We start from the raw sequence: 25549 nt of genomic DNA, 5'->3' as shown, positions 1-25549 counted from the left end.
ACAAGAGAGGGAGAGGGGGAGAGAACAAGGGAGGGAGAACAAAGGAGAGCGAGAATGAGAGGAGGGGGGAAAAGGAGAGAAGCATCAAACTCACTGTTCCTCTTAGTTGTTCCATTTAGTTGTGTACTCACTGACTGCTTCTCGTATGTGCCCTCACCAGGGATCAAACCTGTGACCTCAATGTGCCGGGATTATGCTCTATCTACTGATCCACCCAGCCAGGGCCAAGAAAGACTTGTTGCAAGTTACATGGGGAAGAAACTAATCCTTGCAAAAATAAAAACATTCTGGTGTTCTTGTGTGTATGACTCAGATCATGTGGGAAAAAAGTTTGAATAATGAACTGACATGCATTCAATCCCAAATGATGAGTTCCCCATTGTAAACACATTCCAGAAAATGCCGTGAACAGCCTTCCAACAGCAATGATCATGAAATGAATACTGACCATCATGTGCTCACACTATCTGGGAAATCCAGAGGCCCCAGCGGGCTTATTATGGAAATGAAGAGCATGGGCAGGGAATGGGCCCTCATCTGAGAGGACCATCAAAAGCTTCAACAAGTGTGGCAGATCAAATTCAACAAATGGAACCAAGGATGACATTCTGTGAAAAAAATGAAGCAGAATGGGAAAGAAACTTGGGCAGCAGAGCGGAGACAATATCAAATGTAGATAAGGGTTATTTTTTTGGTATACTGATAATCACTATATTAACTATAATATGCTAAAATCAGAGGAATTTAAAAAAATAATAACTGACACTTCAAGTTTACATTAAGAATTTCTTTTTCAGGAAGTAAGAATACCTAAGATTTTAAGTTGTATTATATTCAGGGAAACATGGAATATCCCAATTCAGATTTCCAGTTTGTCAGGTCTAAGTTCCCTACAGCAATTCTGGGGAGTAAAAAATGGGATAAGTCTTACTCTGCAGCAAAAACTCATCTACATATCCCAGATGGAGGGTTTCAAACTGGGGGAACTCCAGCTCTGCCATCTTTAGGGCAGAAAAGACGCCGTCTTTGGTTAGGGAAGGCTGGATCCGAACTTCATGTAACCTAGGAATGAAGAGACACATATCACAGTAAACTGAAAGAAACCAGAATCAAAGGTTTCTTCCTGGTGTAAGGATCTGAAAGAAGTTTCTCTTACTGAAGCACTAAATGCAAACAACCTTCACCCTTCCATTAAAAAATGTCAGACAGTTCCTTTAAAGGGCCTTTTGCAAAGCGTAGGCACATCTTAGGTGGTACACTGAAGTTCTATTAAATAACAGTGAATTACACAGTAAGAATCTTATATCCTTTCCAGTGCTTTCTGAAACCTGATTAACTCAATGTAAGAATCTGGTGCTGGTATTTTTCTAAAACCTTCTATGCTAATGTTAAGTCCCATTTTAATAAAGAGTACAGGTCCACAGTAGGTAACAATAAACTTAAACTTAACAGTTTATTTCTTATATTAAGAAGATTTATCACTGCTTTAACTTAGAAACAATTTGGTTTTATCTATCTTCTTAATATTCTACTGATGAGAAAAGACTTTTGTTGTTGAATATATTGAAAAGATGGTTAATTAAATTTAATTAAAATATTCAAGTTAATGTAGACATAGACTCTTTGATAACAAATGAAATAGTAAATGTGACATAAAGTAATAAGAAAATGTGTTAAAAATATAAAGGTGTTACAAGATGAGGAACCCAAGAAAGCTGATTTTAAACACTGATTTCTCAACTGTAAGTAGTATCTCCAACTAACTAAACCAATTCAGAAAATCGTCCAAGTGGAGACAATGCTTCCTGTGGGCCGCAGACAGCAGAGTTTCAATGCTGACTTCTGTTGGGCTCTCAGGCACTTGCAGACAGATGACAATTTTTCTCTGAGAACACACCTTTCAGAACTGGCTGGGTCTTATAATGTGTCACCAGTTATAATATAAGACTACCACTAAGCAATAACCCTCTGCTATTTAAACTATGTATTTTAAATCTAAACAAGACATGATCAAACTTTACACATATATTCCCCCAAATTTATGTAAAATAGGAACAAACATATAATTCTAAGACAGAAGACACAGGTGAAGAGGAAACACACCTACGCGCAGCAGTGATGATGAGGTAACCGAGGTCGACTTCAAGAGCATTTTTGCAAGCCCCCAAAACAATGGTGTGCAAATTTCTAAAACCACCTAGTTGAGGAAGAAAAGAAACAAAAGATATTTCATTTGATCACAGCACTTTTATTAAAGCATTTAGTCACACTTAAGATGTCTGTTTAAAAGTAAATCTGCGTTTATTTTTCCATTCAAATTAAAATCTCAAGATGAATTATGACTACCAGTCATCTCCTACGATGAAAACAAATACCATCATTCTGAACATACATTCTGATAGCATCATAAAATCAGAGTAAATTATTTAGATTTTTAAGTAAGAATTTTCAGAAAGCCAGAAGCTCATGAGGGGATTGTAAACAAGGAATCCTGACATTTTCTGGCCAGTCTGAACCTCCAGTAGATTTATAAGGAGTAAGATCAGCACTACTTTAACTTCAACTCATTTTGGCTCATGGTTTTGAACCTGTAAGTATAGAGCAAAAGAAGTATACAAATTATTGACATAGATAGCTCAATGAATTCCACAGAAGACTGGTCTGTTCTGAACTTTTATGAATTAAGATCCCACAGTGTGTACACTTTTGTGTCTGGCTTCCTTCACTAAACACTTTGTGAGCTTCATCCACACTGTTGCCTACAGCTATGGTTTCTTCACTGTCACTGTTGGGCGGTATTCCATTGCATGAGCATGTTACATTATAATTTTCTGTGTGTTTGCTAATAGGCATTTGGGTTGTTTCTATTCTGGGGCGTTTATGAACACTCTCCTGGTGAACATATGGATGCCCTTCTGTTGGGTTTAAAGTACTATTATCATTTTACTGTTAATGACGATGTCTATTTATTATCAATAGTTCTTGATGACTTCCATTTATACTTTGAATATCCAAGATTAGATTTTTAGTTCTCAACTATTAATTCTCTCTTTAGCTAAATTTCTTAGTATTTTTGTTTCAATGAGATGATTAACAGGGATGTATTCTATTAAATACCATATTGAAATATAATTAAGGGACCTAGAGAATAAAATTTTTTTACTTTTAAAAGCCATCATATAATGAGTGGATCTATACTCAAGTAATAAACATGAAAATATTGTACATACTATAAAGTATTAAATGTTATATGTATATGTTAATAACTGAGTTCTTTGTAGGCCTAAAGTATCCATGTCAAAAATATCTTGTCAAACCAAAGGGTATTAGACATCCCTGTTAACATTTCTCAGAAACATTCCAAATATAACGAATGCATTATTCACTAAGTAATAAGTATTAACAAGCCAGAAAACATGCTTTATCACTGTTTCTGTTAAGAAGGTTTAACACTGCATAAAACAGAAATGAATACTAGCTTGAGCTCATGGTTACCTATTCTCCATGAACTGCTCCAGACAGAAAGTACCATTACTAACAAGCAATTTCATTTGAAAAGACTCAAAAGAGAAATAAATAAAACTGTAATGATTTTTAAAATATTTAGTAACTAAAGAAAAACAAATACCTGATCTCCAACTGTCTTCAACTACATGCTGGATAAGACCTCCCAGGAAAGGAACTCGAACCATTTCTAAATGCTCTAAGTTTCGGGCAGAGGCCAGGCCTGTTACTAAAGGGACATATTTCAAGGAGTTTGTGGGACCTGGAAAAAGAAAAACAAAATTTAATAAAATGATATAAGCTGCCTGAAAAATAAATTTTCAAATCATCAACTGAAATAATTTATAAATTCTATGCTGGAAAGCGACAGCCAAGTAGTAGGCTCTCTGCAATATATACTTATTAGAATGAAAGCATATCCTATTAGTCATATACTTATTTAGCATGAGGGTTTACCAGTAACATTGGAGAGATAATTAGTATTTAGTATAAATTCCCTGAAGTCTTAATAGTTTTGAGCTCAAAATAACTAAGGGGAGAAAAACCAAGTTGAAATCTGATCCCTCACTCAAGTGGATAGCTCAATCACTTAAACATCTCTCTATGTAATGAGCACTGCATTAAGTGTTATGGAAGAACACAGAAGACAGGGTCTTATCAAAGAGCTTGCAACTGACATGGAGAGAAAACTAACATGAAAAATTATAAAAACATAAAAAGGTGGAAGATATCAAGTACAAAAATAAGATCTTCTATATTATATAAAAAATGAAAAAGAAAGAGAAGAGGAAAGGAAGTGGGAAGAGGCAGAACTTGAGGATGTCCACAAGTGAGGAGGAAGAAGGAAGCATGTAACTCAGGACAAGGACACAGACATACAACACAAGGGGAAGCTGGTTTGGCCGTGGACGGTGCACAGGCAGACCTGACTATAAAGGACGGTGTCTCTACGAAAGGAGTCGGAAACAAGGATATCAAGGAAACAAGGTTATTATGAACTTTAAAGTCGAACCGTTCACACTTGATACTCTCGGGAAAAAGACACTGAAGGTTTCTGAACAGAAAAGCAGTATCAGAAAAACAGTGTCTTATGCTTTAAAGTAGATTAGAGCAGACAACTACTTACGTGCAGAATGATTAAGAGACCAGAGACAAGCAAGCACACAGAAATCTATTAAAACAATCCTAGAAAAAGTAAAAGTGCCAAAGTGTCTATAAGAAATATGCAGGGAGCCTGCCCTGGTGGCGCCGTGAATAGAGCGTCGACCTGGAACACTGAGGTCGCCGATCAAAAACCCAGGCTTGCCTGGTCAAGGCACATATGAGAAGCAACAAGCAAGCAATTAACAGCTAAAGTGAAGCAACTATGAGTTGATACTTCTCCCTACCCCTGTAAAAATCAATAAAATAAAATATTTTTTAAAAAAAGAAATATGCAAAGACATAGTGATGCCATATATATATTTTTTTTTTTGCTCGAAGTCAGACAAGTCATGTATCTACTGCCTTTAAAACAAAAAGTATCTTAACAAGATGAATAAGTTACAAAATATAATTTCATTTACAAATGTAGTTATGGAGTTTGCTGTAGGTTATTTTTAGAAGGACGTCTGTGTAACTCCACCATCACTATGTCCCATTACCTGCACAGTTCCTCATGACGAAAGTTCGTAAGCTGATGCAAAGAAAGTCTTTGAACGGCTGTGGTTTGGTGAGTCTTACCCACTTCATATAAAGGTGCCTCAGCATTGGGATACAAGGAATTTCAGGAACATTCACCCCTAAAACATATATACAAAAAAAGAACAAACAAGAAAATCACCAAGGGACTCTGTACTCTGTGTATAAGTTCAAGAGTCTATTTTCCAAGTTGACAATGTAACTATCCATGATGGATATTTTCATCAGAACAAATTACCCTATTAAAGTCTATCAAGTTTGGCTTACTTTGAACAGTCTTGTAAAGAACAATTCAAACAAAGCATAAACTAGTACTTTGTTATATTTTTTTTAAAAAAGCACACGGAAAGATAGAACTTTAAATGTATTTCTACCGTTTACAAGTCTTTCTCATAACTCTACAACCCTTCCATACATCTGCCTACTGGGTAAAAAATGAAAACAGGCAACTGAAAGCAAACTTAAGATATAGAAACAATACACAAAATTATTATTTGACTACCAATGCCCACGATCCTGCCAATGGGAAAACTAAATTTGTCAGCACAAAGGCAGGCTAGCTGCCTTTAAACCTCACAGTTCCTGGATGATCTCTCCAGAGGCAGAGATTAAAGCTTTTTCTGCAAATGTATGAATCTCTGGGCCTTGTAACTGTGCGGGAGGAGCAAGTCAGCACGACGCTGAGAAACTGAGAAACCTGTCAGCCACTTATTTTAATATTTCAAATGGACAAAGGTATTTTACCTTTCTGAACCATGAGTGGCTAAATGCTAGAAATCATACCCACAGAGGACTATGTCTGGAAGAAAGGGAAGGGGATCTGAGATGGGAGGAAGTCAGGAAATACGGAAGAAAGAAGACAGGTAACTTGTAAATTCTAAATGGAAAGAAGCATCCCAGCGAACTTGCCCAAGAGTCTAACACCATAGGCCAGAAGAAAACCGATAAATTGACACAAGTCTCTATAAGAAATCCAAGATCTATGGTGATGGCATTTCATAAGCAGAAGCTGGCAAAATCAGTTTTGTGCAACTTTTAAACTTGAAGCAATAGAAGCCAGCTAGCAACAGCAACTGCAGAAAGCAATCCTGGAGTACAGTACTTGAACGACTGGTTCTTTAAAAGCTAAATTGTACGGAAAGCTAAATTCTATTACATGGATGACTTTTAAACCCACTCCTCCCAAATAAGCATGGTTAACGTTAACTTTGAACTATGCACACACATCATATGGCAACAGATGGAAAATGAAACTGGGGATGAGACCAAAGGAAGAAATGCAGAAGAAGTAAGGTACAGACTGAGACTCAAGATGCAGAATTCACAAAGATACGTTTAGCATCTACCATGATGATGGTAGCTCTAATTAGGAAACCCAAGGTAGCAAGGGTGAGACTGAGCCTGATGAGACAGTTATAGCATATGTCCAATCCACATTTTGTCCCAAATCCATTCTATAAACAAAGGACACAGTTACCTTTCTTCCCCAGCATGTTCATTAATTTTCTACCCACATTTGAATCAACATCAGTGTTAAACTGTTGAATTAATCAGAAGTAATGCCTTTCAAAAAAGAAATTAGCAAATGCTTATTTTTACCATGAACTATGCTAGGAATCCTGGGAAATAGAAAGGTATAAAAATACAGTGTCTGACTTAAAGAGTACAGAGCTTACATGATAACTTCAGATATTACAATAGTACCTAAAAACCCAATTTCTTTTTTAAAAATTTTCATTGACTTTATTGGTGACACTGGTTAATAAAGTTATACAGACTTCAGTGCACAATTCTACATCTGTATGTTGCACTGTGTGTTCCCCACTCCAAGCTAAGTACCCAATTTCAAGCTAGATATCCAACTACCCCTTGATCTTGTAAGTGAAGGGTGGCTGGAGAGCTTTGCTCTTCTTCCAAACTGCACACATCATAAGTCTTCTTCAAGACCTACTCCTAATCACCCCTGCTGCTCTCCCTCAGCACCTGACCCCGTTTCAGAAATTTCCAGTTCAGGAACTGGACATATGCGTGGGACATAGCAGATCCTCAATATGTATATTTTAAGTGAAACATTTAATAAATGAATATTAAATGTCAAACTATATTAACCAGAGTAACTCAAATTCCTTTCAGCAATCTAAGCCAAAGAGAACAAATTAAATTTGTGAAAATATCTGCCCTAATCATTTCCGTAGATTGAAATTATTAGGATATAATATCAGAGAATATTTAGACAGAGAATGCACACCATGACCACTGCAAATGAGGTGACTCTGGAGACCATCTCTTCCCCATTTCTCAGAGAAACAGAGAAGAGGCAGTTTTCCACTGACTCTGGGTCGAGCAAAGGGGAACTTTCTCCTTGGGGAAGATATAAGTAAACTAAGAGTATAATAAGAAATTTTATTATATAAAAGTTTTTATTTTTAAAAAATTAATTCTGCAATACTCTAGAGCTGAGCTGTGTCATAAAGTAGCCACCAGCTACATGGGGCTATTTGATAAATTAACATGAAATAAAACACTCAGTTCCTGTTTCAGTAGCCACAGGGGGTACCATGTGGGATAGTACAAGCAGAAAACATCTTGACCATCATGAGAGTTATACTGGAGGCCCCTGCTCTTGAGGGGAGAGCCAGGACCAAAAGGGGCTGATAGAAAACAAAGGCAGGATTCCAGCTCATTGAAACAAACAAAAAACCCCAACAACTTTCAAAATTACTCCAGACTGTCTTCAGAAAGGGAATAGACTGGTTGCAAAGCAGTATTTTTCTCATTCTCCATCCCGGGCTCTTTCATGGGAATTTTTATACAAGAAATATGTACTCACCAACTAAATGTAAAGTTTGGATTTTTGCTCCTATAGGAATTTTCAGTTTATTTTCAGGAGGAATTGGAAATGCTCCATTACGATTCCGAAATTTGCCCAAAATATGAACATGGGGCATATATGTCCAAATGGATTCTACCAATTCCAGATGAGAAGTCTCCACACCCTAGAAAATAATGCCAAAGCAAGCATAAGACAGGCTTTCCATTTAGCACCCAAAGCTTCTGTTTCTGTATCTTAAGTTGGTAAACATGCAATGGAACTTAAAAACTTTGCTATGGATGAAATTTGCATGCAAGTGAACATATATTCTTTTGATTTATTTCATTTGTTAGCTGATGTTAAATGTTAAACGTGATGCACTCACCACTAAATTTGGGCATGCCTGCAAAGCTTCCAGAACACCTGGAATGCTAAAAGCTTCATGGCCCCGTACCCTTCGCCTCTCGAGGTATCTAGGGTGAAGGCCATATAGCTGCTCGACATCTGGCATCTTCTTCAATAATGTCAGAAAACTGGAATCTGTGAAGCCTGAGAAGTTCAGAGATATTTAGAGCCAAGTTAATTTTTCTGTCTGTCAACATTTACGAGGCACTCTCCTCCCCGCCCCACCCCAAATACTCCTTGGTCCGTAAACTCTCAAGGGCTTTGCAGAACATGCACGCAACAAAAAATATGAGTAAGATATGACCCTCATCTTCAGAAAACTCAGTTCTAACTTAAATCCCATCCCAACCTAGCTTCTCTCAGCCTAACCATTTCCTAATAACTACTCTGTCCTGTGTTTAGCACTCTCTAGACATTTTGCAGCAGAGACTTTCAACCTTTTCCTCATGGCACACATAAACTAAGTACTAAAATTCAGCAGCACACCAAAAAATATATTTTTTGCTAATCTGACAAAAGAAATAAGTATAATTTTGACTGATTTACAAAATAATAATAGTAGTAATCACCTATGCTTTTTGCTCCAGTGACTTTTAAAAAATGAGGTGCCTATGCTTGTATATTAGGATTTCTGGTACCAAGAATTAACCAATCAGATGCAACCTTACTATGCAACGTAAACAATAAGATACAACTCTGTTATGTGACCTATAGTTATATGGTTCAAGACAGGGCATTCACACCAGATGGCTATTGTTGTGTTGGCTGAAGTCATTTCTTTATTTGACAATCTATGGGGAAAAGAGATCAGTAACCCTGACTAAATCGTTAGGTATGGTATGTTTTAAAAATTCTTGCAGCACATCAGTTGAAAATCACTGTTATAGACAATTCATTCTTTTGAAAAAGGCAGATGCAAGTTAGCAAAGAGAACAGAAGTGACCCAGACTGTGCCGATGCTGAGCTGGCAGAGGCTTAATTATCTGTGAGGCCAGCTGTGCTCCACCATGGGAACCAACCAGATGAGAACAGAGGGAGGCAGGTAACCTCCAAAGCAGAAGTGTTGGTGAGGTAAGTAGGGAGACAAGTCCAATACAGATCATTCTTTCTTATCTGGGGCTTTTGTTTTTAATGTAAGTTGTCAGAAAGCCACTGTCTGCTTACTAATGACAAATAAAAATATTAACTCTCAAGAATAAAAATGAAGCCCCAAATCACTAAGTCTTATATACTGAAGTTTTCAAAAGTTTTTGTTTGTCTAGATGAACTAGTCCAGATGATATGTTAACTTTGAAATCATAAAACCAAAGGGACCTTAGAAATAACTTGATTTCTCTATTTTTAATAGTTCATATTATTATTCTGTACAGTAACCTTTACTGACTGGACATTCAATGTGTAAGCCATTTTACGTATTTTCTCATTTATTCTCACAACCCAATGAAAAGGTTATTACCTCATTTAGAAATGTAAAAAAATGAGCTTGAGTTTAAAAGCTATCAAGTGGCAGAGCCCGAATTCAAAACTAAATCTGACCATTGCCAACATCCATTCTCTTTCACTGGACATTACACGTTGTCTCAATTAAAATGTGAGTAAAGCTTCACCATTTTTATAGAGATGGTGTGAGGATCCAAAGCGATCACTTATGTAAACCATAATGTATCACATAAAAACCTTAGTTAGCATTATTATATAGAGAATCCAGGTTTAAACTCCTGAGAATAAGCCAGAACGGCATTAGTAAGCAGTTAGTGAGATGCTATTCTAGGCTAGAGACTGTTTGCTTTGAGTCTTTTTATTTCAGATGTCAGCAATGTGCATACAAATTCTTCTAAAACAGTATCAAATGGGAGTGCTCCTGTATTCTTTTTCATATAGTGCATTGATCCCAACTCCAGAATTCCTGCAGGCCTGATCTCCACTAAAGCAGATCTAATATAAGGAATGGCAGGCACTTCACACTGCCCTAATTTTATTCTTTCCTGCTATAAATGTTACTCTCCAGAACGAGAAGACTCCTTTTCCCTTAGGATAGTTTCTTTCAAGTATTTAAAGACAACTGTGGTTTGCCTTCTACCAAGCTAAGTTCTAGCCTCAGGTCTTTGCTTCACAAAAAGGTATATATTGTATTATTAACTTACTCTGGCCAACTGATAAGAGTTACCAGTTAACTGATGATCCTCCTGAAAAAAATAGTGCCCCAAGCTATACAATATTCCAGTGTACCAGAAGTAGTCTGTCCTGTTTCACACAGACAAAACAAGACAATTATCCCCAGACCCTTCACATCCATGAAGGCTGCCTTTTCATATTTTCAAAATATCAGGATCTGGATATGGTTGATAAAAGGTAGTTAAAAAAAAGATATTTAAAATTGCTAAACACAGTACCCAAAGGGCATTAATGAATGGATCTGTGTTAACTGACCAACAGCCTGATTGGCCTTTGATTTTAATTCTTCTGTTTCAAGTATGTCTTGCTTAAATAAAGTCAACAACTTTCTCTTCTCATGGTCTATCTGAGGTCCATTTGTGGTGGTTAGGCTACTAACTCTGAGTTCTCTATGTGCAAGGCCAATGTCTTATTTGAAAATATCCAAGACCTAGTCTAGGTTTTATAAAAGTGTTTGAGAAATTAAAGTTCCAGAAGTGCATTTCTGTGGCCTACTAGGGCAGCTTTACAAAAATCGGTAAATATCTGTTTAATCAGAGGGTGTCATTAAGGGGTACAGGAAAACTATGAAAATCTGCATCATAAAACAAAGGACACTTTGTCTAATGTGATAGATATATATTTAGCTAACAAAAGGCTCAAAAAGTATTCTCTAATCACATATTTGAGGAACAGGCTGATATAGTTCCTAAAGGGAGCAGGAAATGAAAACACTCAACCACTAAAACAGCAAAGCATCAGGCAAAGTATATTTTATCAAACTAAGCAACCTAAATAATTTAGATAAAACCCTGCCTCCTAAGACAACAAGTAACATTTGATGACAACAAGTAACATTTGACCACAAGTAACCTCTGATGGAAACACTGTTAGTTTCCAATAGAAAACGAACCTTACAGGTTAACACTTACCACTTGGCATGTATTCCCACCACCGCCCTGCACAGAGATCCACAACCCTCACAACTCTCAGATACAGGGTGACTGCTTCCTTTAGCTTCCGGGAAAGACATTCCATGCACATGATATCCTGCAGAGGGAGGTACCTTTGTGAGAGAAAGAAACTCATATTTATCAAGTGGGTAAGAACTTCCTCTCCCTGATGGGCTATTTTTTCCTTCTTCTCCAACCCTCAAATGAAATAAGACCTTAGGAATGTTCACAGGGTTTTAAGATTAGTGTGTGTGTGTGTGTGTGTGTGTGGCTTTTTACTAAAATCACCTAAGTCAGCAAATACTCAAGTATCCAAATAAAGTATTGAGCTTCCTCCACAGGGCATTTGATAGAACCTGCCTTTCTTCTTCAAAAAATTTAAGAATAGAATCTAAAAAACAACAACAACAACAAAAAACCAAAACACAAAAACTCTGCATTTCCAGGCAAGATGATAAGGGAATGTGAGGAAGATCAGAGTACTTACTGATCAGTCTGAACATGATCAATATATTATGTCATAGCTTTTACATAGAATCCATTATCTACAGTGGCTAAAAAAACTCCTCTCTGCTCCTTCAATACCCTCAGAAATACTATTTTCTTCATCAGCAAATATGTATCCTAAGTTTATAGTACATAATTTTTTCTCCAGATCTTTTACCTTTCAGATCACACACTCTGATAAAAGTACTGCATAAACATTAAGTGAGAACATTTCATCTGAACTGCAATTTCCTCTTTTCCCTGTTATTTTTTTTTCTTCCTGAAACTTTTTAATTAACCTCTATTTTTGTCCCATTTCCAGTAATACCAATAAATATTTTCAAAAGTCAGAAAATCTCATTCTCTCTTTCTCTTCCTTAACACTCCTCCATGCACACCTTGATTAATTTTTTAAACATAAAAGCTACCCTTTATTGAGCTGGTGCCATGTCACAGACGGAAGTCATTGTTTCATAATATTACAAGGTAGGTTTAGTCGATGTTTGCCACACCGCCCTCGCCCATTCTCTCTTCCCTCTCTGCTGTGCTGCTTCTCTGCCACTCTGCCTATCAGCTGACTTTGACCAATGCCAGGCCCAGGCAAAACTTTCTGCTGTTGCTAATCCCCTAGTTGACTTCTTCAACATCCCTCATTGACTCCTTTAGCCCTACCTACACCTCTAAATAGTCCCTTCATTAAATTATATTCAAATTCCAGCTAAGTGTATCTTGTTTCCTGCTAGAAGCCTCACTGATAAAGAAGGTGCTATAATCACCCCATTTTGCAAGTGGTGAAACTGGCTCAGAAAAGTTAACCTACAAAAAGGTAACAGCTAGGTAAGAGGAAGGAAGAGCAGAGAAGTCAACACAGTTGGGTCTGAGGCCAATTCCTAAAATTTAAGCTAATTCTAAAAGAAACATCCAAGTACGCCTGCTGAATATTTCTCTACTCAATTTTTTTTCTATCCCTGGCTCCTCTCCCTTCCCCTTTAAAACTATTTAAGAGAATTAAATAAATCAACTTCTCTAGCAAAAAGTATTACTGCTAACTTAATTTATAGTCTCTAAAAATTAGATGTAAATAGGATAATTTTCAGAAACTTTACAAGCATGTATTTTATAAACAATGCACAATATTGAGTTTGTTTTCTAAATCAAGTTTTCCCACTAAAACATTTCTCCCCAAATCACTGTTATCCAAATTATTTGCCTGAGTTAATATTATACTCCCTTTAAATACAAATGGATCAGTAATCACATGAAGTTTATCTTATATCATATTTGCCCTCAGAAAAAGAAATGTTATTGTTTCTTCACAGATACATAGTCAATGGGCTGGAGTTCAAAAGGCAGATTAAATATAGTTTAGAAAAGATGTGCTTAACATGGCAGGCACAGGAAAGATTAAGTTTCTTTAGAAGCCAGTTATTCTTGTTTCATGAAAACATGCTACACAGTTTCCAAAAACAAAAACTAAAACATGGGTCCTCAGATAAAAACTTCAGACGATCTAAAAAGAAACCAATTTTTAGAATAAACAGCTCATACCCAATTCAAATATTCGGCTTAGTTCACAGTTCTCTACATTCTGCTAATTTGCTGCATGTTTTTTGCATTAGAACCAGAGTAACATCCTTCTGCTTGACTCCAACCCTCCCATCTAAATATTCTGTTTGAACTGCAGAATGTTATTTGATCTACTCTCAATTTAAAATATGGTCCAATTTGTTCAGAGTATGTCTTCCCATCATTCAACAAACCTCTAAGACACATGCTTGGAAACTTCTTTACCTATGATTTCTTCTAGAATTTTAATAGCTTTATTGCTTAATTCATTGATGCATTTAGAATTTAGTTGTCAGATAAGAACACGCTTTTTTACTTTCTCCAGATGGTTTTCAGGTTGTGACATATTGCTCAACAGTCCAAACTGCTTTTCCTCATTGGTGTGAAAACCAAGTTTACCAAAAACTAGTTCCCCACATATATTTGAATCTACATATGGAGTCTCCATATGGAGTTTGTTTTACCCAACTGTCTGTATATCTTCACTGTAAAATCTTTATTATTTTAGAATATATTTAAATATCTGGTAAGGTTAGACCCTTTTTTCAAAAAATTCTGGCTGTTTTGGCAGACTTTTTCTTTCTGTAAAATAAACTTTAATATCATTTTGTTATGTTAAAGAAAAATCTGGCCCTGGCCGGTTTGCTCAGTGGTGGAGCGTCGGCCTGGCGTGCGGGGGACCCAGGTTCGATTCCCGGCCAGGGCACATAGGAGAGGCGCCCATTTGCTTCTCCACCCCCCCCCCCCTCCTTCCTCTCTGTCTCTCTCTTCCCCTCCTGCAGCCAGGGCTCCATTGGAGCAGAGATGGCCTGGGCGCTGGGGATGGCTCCTTGGCCTCTGCCCCAGGCGCTGGAGTGGCTCTGGTCGCTGCAGAGCATCGCCCCTGGTGGGCGTGCCGGGTGGATCCCGGTCGGGCACATGCAGGAGTCTGTCTGTCTCTCCCCGTTTCCAGCTTCAGAAAAATACAAAAAAAAAAATTTGTTATTTTAATAGGCCTCCTATTCCTAATAAAAACTACAGTGTGTCACAGAATAAAACACTGAAGAAGATAAAGATAAATACATATTAAATTAGAAAAGAAAAATAAAATATCCATGGTTTCCTAAAGTAACTTGGCTACTTTTTAAAAACTTTAATAATTGTTAATTATTCAAAATACTTCTAAGAACTTCATATGAAAACTTCCTCTAGTAATTAATCTAAAATAATTAAAAAGCAGAAGCTTAGATAATTTGTTATTGTCTAAGAGAAGAGCCAAAAACTATCCAGATGTCAGACACGAGGGACAAGGTAACCATTGTGGCACAGAACAGAATGCACTGACTAAAATGCTAACTGTGAAGGCCATGCATGCCACAATATGAAGAAAAGCAGAACACAATCAAACCGGGAACACATACCCAGCATTTAGGCCCTGCATGTATGAAGTGCTTCCAAAGTATCAGCTCGTTGCATCCTTATTATAACATCGTTATATCTATCATTGGTCCACAGCTAGTAAATGAGAGGTTCAGGATGCAAACTCAGGTCTCCAGCTCCAGAGACAAAGTATATCGAGGTTTGTTTACTGAACGGCTGATGACTGAAGAAGAGAGCAGGGGAAACTAGAAAGACATGTTTTTTGTTGTTGTTGTGGGCTTTTCTTGGAGGGGGGGGGGTCTTTAGCCATTGTTATAATGCAGTTTGGATAAATATAAAACTTAAAATAAGATTTTGAAAAAAGTTTATTACAAAACAACTTTCATATGTATACAGCATATGGTAATGACGGGTAGTATATCACAGGACTTGTTTTAATCACTTACATATATCTGCACAATGAGCAAAAATATGTTTCTCACTGTGGGTTGTAGTCAAAACAGTCAGAAACATGGCCCTCTGCACACACATACTGTAATAACAAAGTCAACAGCTCTCAGTCAATAAGAATTCCAGGAAGCCTGGCATGTTAACACAGTCTAAAGCAGGGGTCCCCAAACTTTTTACACAGGGGGCCAGTTCACTGTCCCTCAGACTGGTGGAGGGCCGGACTATTAAAAAAAACTATGAACAAATCCCTATGCACACTGCACATATTTTAAAGTAAAAAAACAAAACGGGAACAAATACAATATTTAAAATAAAGAACGAGTAAATTTAAATCAACAAACTGACCAGTATTTCAATGGGAACTATGGGTTTGCTTTCGGCTAATGAGATGGTCAATGTCCAATTCCATATTTGTCACTGCTAGCCGTAACAAGTGATATGACACACTTCTGGAGCCTGAGGCGTCCGTCCCGCGTCACTGGAAGTAGTACTGTACGTGAGCGACGCTTCGCTTTGCGGCGCCGCCACATACAGTGCTCCTCTCACTGACCACCAATGAAAGAGGTAACCCTTCCAGAAGTGCGGTGGGGGCCGGATAAATGGCCTCAGGGGGCCGCATGTGGCCCACGGACCGTAGTTTGGGGACCCCTGGTCTAAAGCGTGGCTGTCCACCAGAACTTTCTGTGACAGAAGAAATAACCTTACCTAAAGATATGGCAAAGCACTTCATGGGAAAGTTGATTCATGTAGTCCTTTGTCTCATCTGATACTGTTTCCTCGGGGATCTCATTATCCATGAGACACGTTTTAACATTTTTCTTTCGTGGACCCATAGCTGCAGTATCTCCAGTATCAAAGAGCAAATCTCCCCTCTCGGTTACTTGAGTTCAAAGGACCTGAAAGCAAGCAGAGAACAGAGTAGCCTAAAGCAGCAATCCAGATGCAGACACTATCCCTATAAAACCCAGGTAAAACAACATTTATTTCAAAATACAGCCAAAGGTAATCACAATAGTATAGACCACATTCAAATTCATTAAAAAAATTATTACACAAAAGGTGCCGACTATCACTTTCTGAAGAGCAGTAGAGAATATAAAACTGAATTATTTAAAATGAGCAAAAGTCCAAGGAACCAGGAGCCCCGGATTCTTCTCATTTGTACTGTTGCTTCCTAGCTAACTCACTCAATTCTTCATATGTAGCATCAATTTCTTCATATGTAATATAAGATGTCTCACTTCCCACAGTCACTTGACTGGCTAGTCTCATCAGTCTTACCACAATATTGCTTTTGCATCTAATCCCACTGGCTTCCAGGCCTCTATCAGCCCTCACCTGGGCTGCTGCAATGGCTTCCTAAATGACGACCACCACTGTACCACCAGGGCCTAAAACAAAGCCTGCCACACAGTAGGCCTAAAACATGTCATGTGCTGAGTAAAGGTTAACCATACCATACTCCACACTGAAGCCAGACGGATCTTCTCAAAACATTCCTCTGACTGATTGCATACTAAGTGGAAAGAGCAAGATGTTGAATTTGCATACAAGAAAAAGGACAAGTATGTTTGAGTTTGCATGGGACATTTTAGAAGGTTCCATGGTAAAATATTAACAGTGGTTACCTCTGGGGAGTTAGAACAGAGGTTTAGGAAAGTAGGACAGGGACTTCTAGTTTTTATATTCTTCTCCACTGTTTGAAAACTTTAGATGGGTCACATGTGCTTCTTAAAAAACAACGACCAAAAAAACAATGACCAAAATCAGCCTGCCCTAGGTTCTAGGTCAAAATCAATCTGGTCTCAAGTCTCTCCAATCTCATCTTTCTATCCTACCACTTGCTCTTTAGGACACCCTCTCCAGCCAAATACAACCTCGGTTCCCCCAACACAGACCTTTCGTCCCTAATAAGCTACTGACTGTAAGTAGAATGTCTTTCCCTTCCCTTCAACATCTTCATCATCATCGTCGTTATCTTCATTATTGTCTAGAAAACCACCTCTTTGGTTTTTTTTAAAAATCTGCCTTTCATATCTAGTTTATATGTTACGTCCTCTATGAAAACTTCCACTCACCTCCGTCCCTCTTTCAAGCTCCCTGGGAGCTTTTACTACAGCATGCTGTGTATTTGATTCCATGTTTCTGCCGGGAAAAGGAAAAGAAACTCAACCTCCTGTCTCTAGGTGATAACAAGGCCTTGCTCATAATAAACTCTCAGACATCTGATGTGGGACTATCCATCAGTCTTTCCATGCATCCAGGAGCTCCTAGGCTGCTAAGTACCATCTCATGTTCCTATTTGCTACCACAGCACTCGATCTCAGCAACAAGCTTATAGCCCTGGCAAAAATGCAATCAGATGTTATTTCAATAAGGCATCAAAACAGCTACCCCGCAACACGACTCAACAAGACTAATAGCTAGTACAGGGCAGTCCAACTAGGGAGAATTCTCCAGACATCATATTTTAACACATTCCACGTTTAAGAATCTGCACAACTCTAACCGTACAGATACCATTTTCTTGACATCCTTTAAGTAAAAATCTTTCTTGGCCCTTCTCCTTTCTCTTTCTTCACCAAATCCAACCCACTGAGTAATTTACACCTTCATCTATGATTCCACCTTTTATTGTGCCTTTTTATTTTGCAATGCTGTGGTTCTGTAAGTCAGTTTAGTAATCTACATTTCAATTTTTAAACCAAATGGGCTGCACCTTAAATGTCATTGAGTTTATAAAAGTTCACTTGTTTGGAACTCAGAGAAATATTTACTCATAGATATGACATTATACAACATATAGACATTAGGTGTCCAGGGAGCCCACAAAAGTCTGCTTCACCTGCAGTATGCATTAACACTACTAAATGGCCTACATCAGCAGGAGCAACAAAATTTTAGGCAGAACTGTATGTATGTTTCCCTTGTCATGTCTATAATTGAAAACTTGGTCATGTAGGTAGAAATGCAGACTTGGGTCATGTAAGCTACCCACTTGGCAGTAGGTAATGACCACCCCCCTTACTCTAAGTCTTTGGTGGGGAAGGAGCACACAGAGATGAACACAGGGGTAAAGGATAACAACTTTATCCTATATCGTGAGGCTTAACAGGTCAGGACCTATAGACAGGGAAATCTATCAGTTCTCTCCAGGCCAAGGAGGCACCCCTGGATTGTTCAAAAGATAAAAAGCTTCCTCATTCATAACTAATGTATCTTCCCTTGCCACCACTTAAACTCTACAAAGGACACCAAAATTGTTTCAACTCAGGTTGGCTTCATCTTCATTTATGTGAAACACCAGCTAGGTCATGCTAAGCATTTCATCCCAGGGGCACTAATAGAGGCCTGGAAACCCTGTATAAGAAGAAAACACCATGCAAGACACACAAAGTCCCAAGTAATAATGGTGTCTCTCTTGCACATACACACGCTCTCTTAACTGCTTTTTTTTCAGTGGGATAAGTGATAAAAGCAAGTAAAAATAAGGCTTTGGCTGGTTGGCTCAGTGATAGAGCGTTGGCCAGGCATGCAGGAGTCCCAGGTTCAATTCCCGACCAGGGCACACAGGAGAAGCGCCCATCTGCTTCTCCACCCCTCCCCCTCTCCTTCCTCTCTGTAGAGCCAAAGCTCTCTTCCCTTTCCGCAGCCAAGACTCCAAAGCAAAGATGGCCCAGGCGCTGAGGATGGCTCTATGGCCTCTGCCTCAGGCACTAGAATGGCCCTGATTGCAACAGAGCATTGCCCCCTGGTGGGCATGCCGGGTGGATCCCAGTCGGGCACATGCGGGAGTCTGTCTGCCTGCCTCCCTGTTTCCAACTTCAGAAAAAAAAAAAAGCAAGTAAAAATAGAAAAGTGCCATGACTAAGACTTCTATGTCTTTGTTTCTTCCTGCCTTTATCTCCAAAATATCACCATTTGCTATTTCAGAAACTCAACCAAGTATGAAAGGCTCAAAGCAGCAGTAGGTTAAAAGGGAAAGAGGAAAGGAGAGGAATTCCAGCTTATCAACAGCAGATAGGATGGTGTGTTGGAGTTAGCCTGCAGAAGAGTCAGGGAGGGTGAGGGAGAGATGAGGATAGCTAACAGCTGAGTATAAATATGCGAGGACTATGGTTTACAGCGCTAGGTATTATTTCTAGGGTTAGCAGGTTCTTGAGGCTTAGACTCTAAACCTCAAAGAAATGTCATTCTGACAGAATTATACAAATCCCACAATTTTAAAAATTGAAGAGGCCTTCGGAGACTACTTAGTTGCAGTTCTTAACTTTTTCTGGGCCACAGACCATCTGAGACTATGATGAAAGCTGCCATCTCCTTCCCAAGAGAAAAACAAAACATACCCAGACTCACATATGCTGAACTACATATATACAATTTCCAGGGGCTTCACAGACACATCGAAGCTCATCCAGGGGTCGCTATCCAAGACTAAATTTTCAGATAGACAAATGGTACCAGGGAGGATAAGTCACTTGCCCAATAGCATACATTAAATACATTAAGTGTCCGAGCTCAGGCTGGGACTCAGAATCCCCAACCTACACTACACACCCTATCATCAAGTCAGTCCTCTGCATCTCGGTTGACTCCCTGCATTCTAGAGATATGCACTAGTGCTTGGAGAAGGGCTTCTGGATGCTCTGATAGGACAGCTGCTGACTGCACCTTCCTTCGCACATTAGGGTTTATGGTCCATCTAATTTAGGCTCCCACACAGTACCTGCAATAGCCCTGGGTATCCGACAGCCATTCTATCACTGTGTGTTTAGAGACCTTAGCCACAGGAAGCATCATTTTTGTCCTGGAGGCCCAAGTACTTTTAAGTAGTAAGCCTGTGTTATTTGTGATTATTTAAACTAGGGTCTTTCCACACACAATTTCTTCTAATTTTTAATCTTCTTCTTTTTAACTGCCAGTTCAAAGCTCCTCCTATCCCAAACAAAACTATACTCTAGCAATTCAGTTCCTTCTGGTTGCTCCCACAGCCCAATCTTTTCATCCTTAGCTCTCAAGCCTATCTTCACTTCTTGTAGGGAAGTACCAACACTTTCTTGCTTATAAAATCAAGTTATTTTCCCTTTAATCCTCTATTTCCATGATCAAGTTAGTTTTAACATTGTTCACAATTCTCACAATTGCTGATACTTTTTAAAGACCTACATAAATTCACTCCTTTATGCTCTAAATGTAACAACTAAAAATCTTCCTCTACCTGTTCCATCTCGTTAACATCTTCCTTCATCCCTAAATTATTCTATATATACTTACTCCCTTCCTCAGATCACACCAGACTCTCCAGGATATGTGTTTGTTTCTAATTACACTTTACAGAGCAGAGATAAACACCTTACTAACCAGAAAACTTAGGGACCTCTTCTTATTACAAACGTTCACAACTCTGTATCAATTTCTCATATGTATCTAATTAAGAAGTCTCTGGAGAAACTCCTTTTCTTGACTTATACTATGTATCCATCCTCTCATCATTTAAGTTACCCATCCTCTCAATGACTTATTTCAAGCCTATTAAGTGCTAGGTGGTCTTTCTCCCCATGAAGTTCAGTCTCAGTGAGAGATTTTACCACCAGTTTCTTATAACTCAGTCATGTCAACTGTTATCACTTAAATGACTTCTCATTACCCTGATTAAAAATACCATCTCCCATTTAAAACGTCCCAATGTTGTCATCATCCTATCCAGTCAAGGACTTCCCTGCTTTCAGATCTCTAAGGCCTTTATTTAGATTCTATGGGCTTCATCTTACTCATGTCAAAATAATTTTGCATGTCACTTAATTTGGCCCTGTTTATCACATCAAAGATTTGCAATGTCTCCTACCTAAGACAGCCTCTTTGCTAAGGAAATGCCACCCCACATCCACCAAGCTAGTTAGATTAAAAAAAAACTAAGCACAAGTACCAGAATTACAGGGCAGAAAGGATCAAGAATCATCCAGTCCAACCCTTCGTTTTCCAGATAAGGAACCTAAGCTGTGTTGTCCTAAGTCATAGTCAAAAAATACCAACGCTAAATGAAGTGAGTTCAAGTTCAATTTCATTTTACTGTATCTCTTTACCTTATGAAATGTTGTTTTCCTTTTTCTCCTATTCTATGCCTTAAGATTTTTTATTTTTTATTTTTGCTAAAGGTAAAGTGTGTACCTTCAGGCACAGTCATTTCAACACACACACACACAGACACACACACGTCTATTATTCTTCACCTAAAAAGGACATAAGAATCACAGCACTGCAAATTTTAAAGTGAGGGAAAGAGCCTTAGGAATCACTTAACCAGTAATTGACAAAAATGAAGGTTAAACATTACTAGCACAGATCTGGACGACTACCTATGTACCCTCCTAACCCCACCTTTCCCCTTCCCCAGAAAATCATGGCCTTGGAGACCCATTATTTCATTCTTCAGTTGTGATGGGAGGGCCGGAGAGTGGATTAAGAACCAGTGACCTAATCCAACACCTTCCTTAGCCAGATGAGAAATCTCAAGTCCAGAGAGAGGAAGGGATTTGCCCAAAGTAAAGCAGCAAGTTAAGAGCAAGTTTTAAGGCACTTGAAACACACACAAAAAAACAAGGTCTCCTGTTCTTCCCATGGGTGTGTTTTCTACTGCGGGTGCTGGTTTACGCACAGTCTCCAGGGCAGAGGCCCACTGCGCAGGAAGCACAGGACCCTGCCTAGTGCCCAGCTGCCCTTGGCCGGCTTGGTGTCTGCAAAGAAACACGGTGGACACCTCTCCTTGGTGACCCCCGGCTCTGCAGGAGGCAGGAGAGACATGCTTTCCAGGTCTGTCTCCCAGGAAAGACTCTCTGGAAGGGAGGTGAGAATCGGATTTCCTGAGCTAAGACGGGCAGCAGGAGCATCTTACACATTCCTTTTACAGATACGGGCCCTGGCCCTGGGCAGAGGCGCTCGGTGGGCCGGTGGACGTGGGAAGCTGGAACCCAGGGCGCCGGGGCGGGGGCCTCCCCTCCAGGACGGGTTCTCTGGGTCCTGCTCGGCGACATCCCCTCCGTGCGCAGCCGACGGGGCCTTCTCCAAGTGGCTTCACATCCACATCGTGGGATTCGCGACGCCGGGGGGCGACGAGGTCCCCCCAGGTGTCCAGGCCAACATCCGCCCCCCACATTTTGTTTAAGAACATCGAGATCGACAGCGTGTCCGCACGCCGGCCTCTCGGACCAGGTTCGGACAAGGAGGCACCGCCGCGACCAGGGCCTAGAGGGCCGAGAACCACCAACCCCAGCCCCGCTCTCCCGGAGCCACAGGCCCGGCAGGGGCCCGAGACCGACAGCCCGGCGGCCGGGGCCCGGGAGCCCCTCCGGCCGCCGCCACCCGCCGCGCGCGCCCCCGGCTGCGCGGCCGCCGCCTCACCTCCGCCGGCCCTCCGTCTGTTACTGCGGGTGGGAGGGAGGGAGGCAGCACCGCGGCCGACGCTTCCCGCGGCCCCCACCGCCGCAGCGCTTCCGTTTCCGCTTCCACCGCTTGGGCACTTCCGGAGTGTTGTCATCGGGGCTGCCCGCCCCGCGTGTCCATGTTGGGTGTGGGGCACACGCGTCCACGCGCCGCAGCCATGTTAAGAGTGGCAGCGAAGGAAACGGGGGGGGGCGGGGGCGGTGGGTGGAGGACATTCTTTTCACGTGACACTGGTGCCGACGCCGGAGATATAGACTATCACATTGACAGCTGTTTTGATTGACAACGTGTATTGCGTAGTCAGCGATTTAGGGCCAGAAAGAGGGGTGGGTTAAGGGTGAGTCCCTCACTTTGCTGGAAGAGGCTGCAGACAAACACTTCACCTGTAAGCCTCAGGTTTGTGAGGCAAAAACGGGCATCACTGTGGTCCCTACATAACAAACCGTTGCAAATGTTAGTGGCTTAACATATTGAATAATTTGTTACAATTCCGTCGTGCTTCTGTGGGATGGCTAGGCTCAGCGGGGAAGCTTCAGGCTGAGGTCTCACGCATTTGCGGTCAGATGTCCGCTGATACTGTAGCTAACTTCGGGCTGAAATGGATGTTACATTGTTGGCAAAGTCGGGCTGGCAGCCCTCCCGGGAGCTCAGGGAGAGCTGTGATGGAATGCCTGCAGTTGGCCTCTCCATCTGGTTTGGGTTGCTCGCAGCTAAGCGCGTGGGGTTCGGTAGGTAGCACTCGGGAGCGGGAGGAAGCGACAGAGCAAGACGTAGGATCTAGCGTTGGAAGTCCCAGAACTTCCTTCTGTCACATTCTGCTGGGTAAGGAAGCCACTAAGCCCGCCCAGGATCAAGGGGAGAGAAGAATCAGACTTCGCCTTTTATCAAAATAGGAGCAAAGAATTTGTGGCCATCTTTAATTGACCAAACTACCTCCTGTTTTCCTGATTTTAACTTTATTTTGGACATATGTAGATTTTTTATTAGCACAGGTATCAAAAAGGAAGGCCGGCAGCCTCACCAGTAAAAAGTTTGGAGTCTGCACATAAATGATTCTTTACAGGGTTTTTCTTAATTGTGGTAAAATATATAACAATTACTATTTAACTATTACAATTTACCATTTTAACTTTTTAAGTGTGCAGTTCAGCTGCATTAAGTAGATAGAGTGGGGCAAAACTAGGTTTACAGTTGTGAGTACATGAAACAGTTTATCCTTGCATTATTATTTATTAATTATTGTGTTATTTTCCAGTGAACAACTGTAAACCTACTTTTGCCCCATTCTGTATTTACATTTTCGTGTGATCACACCACCAACCACCTCCAGAATTTTTTTGTCCTTCCAAATTGAAATTCTGTACCCGCTAAAGAACAACTCCCGTTCTACTCCCCACCTCCATCTCCTTAGCACCATGCTACATTTTGTCTCCAGGTATCTCATGTAAGTGGAATCATATAATATTTGTTCCTTTCTGTTTGGCTTCTGTCACTTAACATAATGTCTTTGAGATTCATTCAATGTTGTAGCATGTGTCAGAATTTATCTTTTTTGCCTGACCAGGTGGTGGCGCAGTGGATAGAGCGTCATTGGACTGGAACGTGAAGAACCCAGGTTCGAGACCCCTAGGTTGCCGGCTTGAGCTTGGGCTTATCTGGTTTGAGCACAGCTCACCAGCTTGGACCCAAGGTCACCGGCTTGAGCAAGGGGTCACTCGGTCTGCTGTAGCCCCTCGGTCAAGGCACATATGAGAAAGCAATCAATGAACAACTAAAGTGCCACAATGAAGAATTGATGCTTCTCATCTCTCTCCCTGTCTGTCGCTATCTGTCCCTCTCTCTGTCTCTGTCTCTGTCACACACACACAAAAAAGAATCCCTCTCTCTCTCTCTCTCTCTCTCTTTTTTAAATACAGGGACAGAGAGTCAGAGAGAGGAATAGATAGGGACAGACAGGAATGGAGAGAGATGAGAAGCATCAATCATCAGTTTTTTGTTTTGACACCTTAGTTGTTGTTCATTGATTGCTTTCTCATATGTACCTTGACCGCAGGCCTTCAGCAGACCGAGTAACCCCTTGCTCAAGCCAGTGACCTTGGGTTCAAGCTGGTAAGCTGTTTTTGCTCAAGCCAGATGAACTCGTGCTCAGCTGGCAACCTCAGGTGTTGAACCTGGGTCCTCCGCCTCCCAGTCTGACGCTCTATCCACTGCGCCACTGCCTGGTCAGGCAGAATTCTTCTCTTTTTAAGGCTGCATGATATTCCATCATATATTCCACTCATTTAGGGATGGACATTTGGGTTCCTCTTCCACCTCTTGACTGTTGAAGTCATGCTTCAATGAACATGAGTGTGTAAATATCCCTTCTAGATCTAGCTTTTCATTCTTTTGGATATATGCCCCAACGTGGGATTGCTGGATTAATTCTACCTTTAATCTTTCCATAGCAGCTATACCATTTTACATTCTCACCAACAGTGTACAAGAGTTCCAATTTTTTCATATTTTTTTCTCTCACTTGTGTTTTGTGGATGATATGTATAATCCCCTTAGAATAGTGCCTGGCATACAGCAAAAACTCCACAAGGGTTAGCTGTTAGCTGTTATTATTTGATTGTTCAGAGATCTCTTTTCCTTTCTTTCTTCTCAGCTATAGTCAAAGTTGCAAAGGCTGAATTTTCAGCATGTGATATTTCTGAAGTTCGCTCTTAAAGCGTCCTAAATGTTTCCCAGTTACATA

At 40.1% G+C, this 25549-nt stretch overlaps 1 protein-coding gene across 5 annotated transcripts in view; it reads right to left on the bottom strand.

Moving 5' to 3' along the window:
• Nucleotides 1-22874, bottom strand: part of FBXO38 (F-box protein 38) — a 49476-nt gene extending 26602 nt beyond the window's left edge. For 4 of the 5 annotated variants that reach the window (XM_066272931.1, XM_066272933.1, XM_066272934.1 and 1 more), the window contains exons 1-9: nt 22768-22874; nt 16075-16265; nt 11488-11621; nt 8382-8545; nt 8015-8180; nt 5148-5285; nt 3629-3766; nt 2104-2197; nt 932-1062 (exon numbers count right to left, since the gene is read on the bottom strand). In XM_066272931.1, coding sequence (XP_066129028.1) covers nt 932-1062; nt 2104-2197; nt 3629-3766; nt 5148-5285; nt 8015-8180; nt 8382-8545; nt 11488-11621; nt 16075-16202 — 1093 coding nt within the window. In that variant the 5' untranslated portion in view covers nt 16203-16265; nt 22768-22874. Of the gene's footprint in view, nt 1-931; nt 1063-2103; nt 2198-3628; nt 3767-5147; nt 5286-8014; nt 8181-8381; nt 8546-11487; nt 11622-16074; nt 16266-17447; nt 17510-22767 lie in introns of those variants that run through there. The other variant, XM_066272932.1, reaches the window with a different exon arrangement.
• Between the last annotated feature and the right edge of the window lie 2675 nt (nt 22875-25549).

Source organism: Saccopteryx bilineata, chromosome 4 (assembly GCF_036850765.1).
Source record: "Saccopteryx bilineata isolate mSacBil1 chromosome 4, mSacBil1_pri_phased_curated, whole genome shotgun sequence".
Classification (NCBI taxonomy): Eukaryota; Metazoa; Chordata; class Mammalia; order Chiroptera; family Emballonuridae; genus Saccopteryx; species Saccopteryx bilineata.
This window is presented reverse-complemented; position numbering and strand designations above follow the sequence as displayed.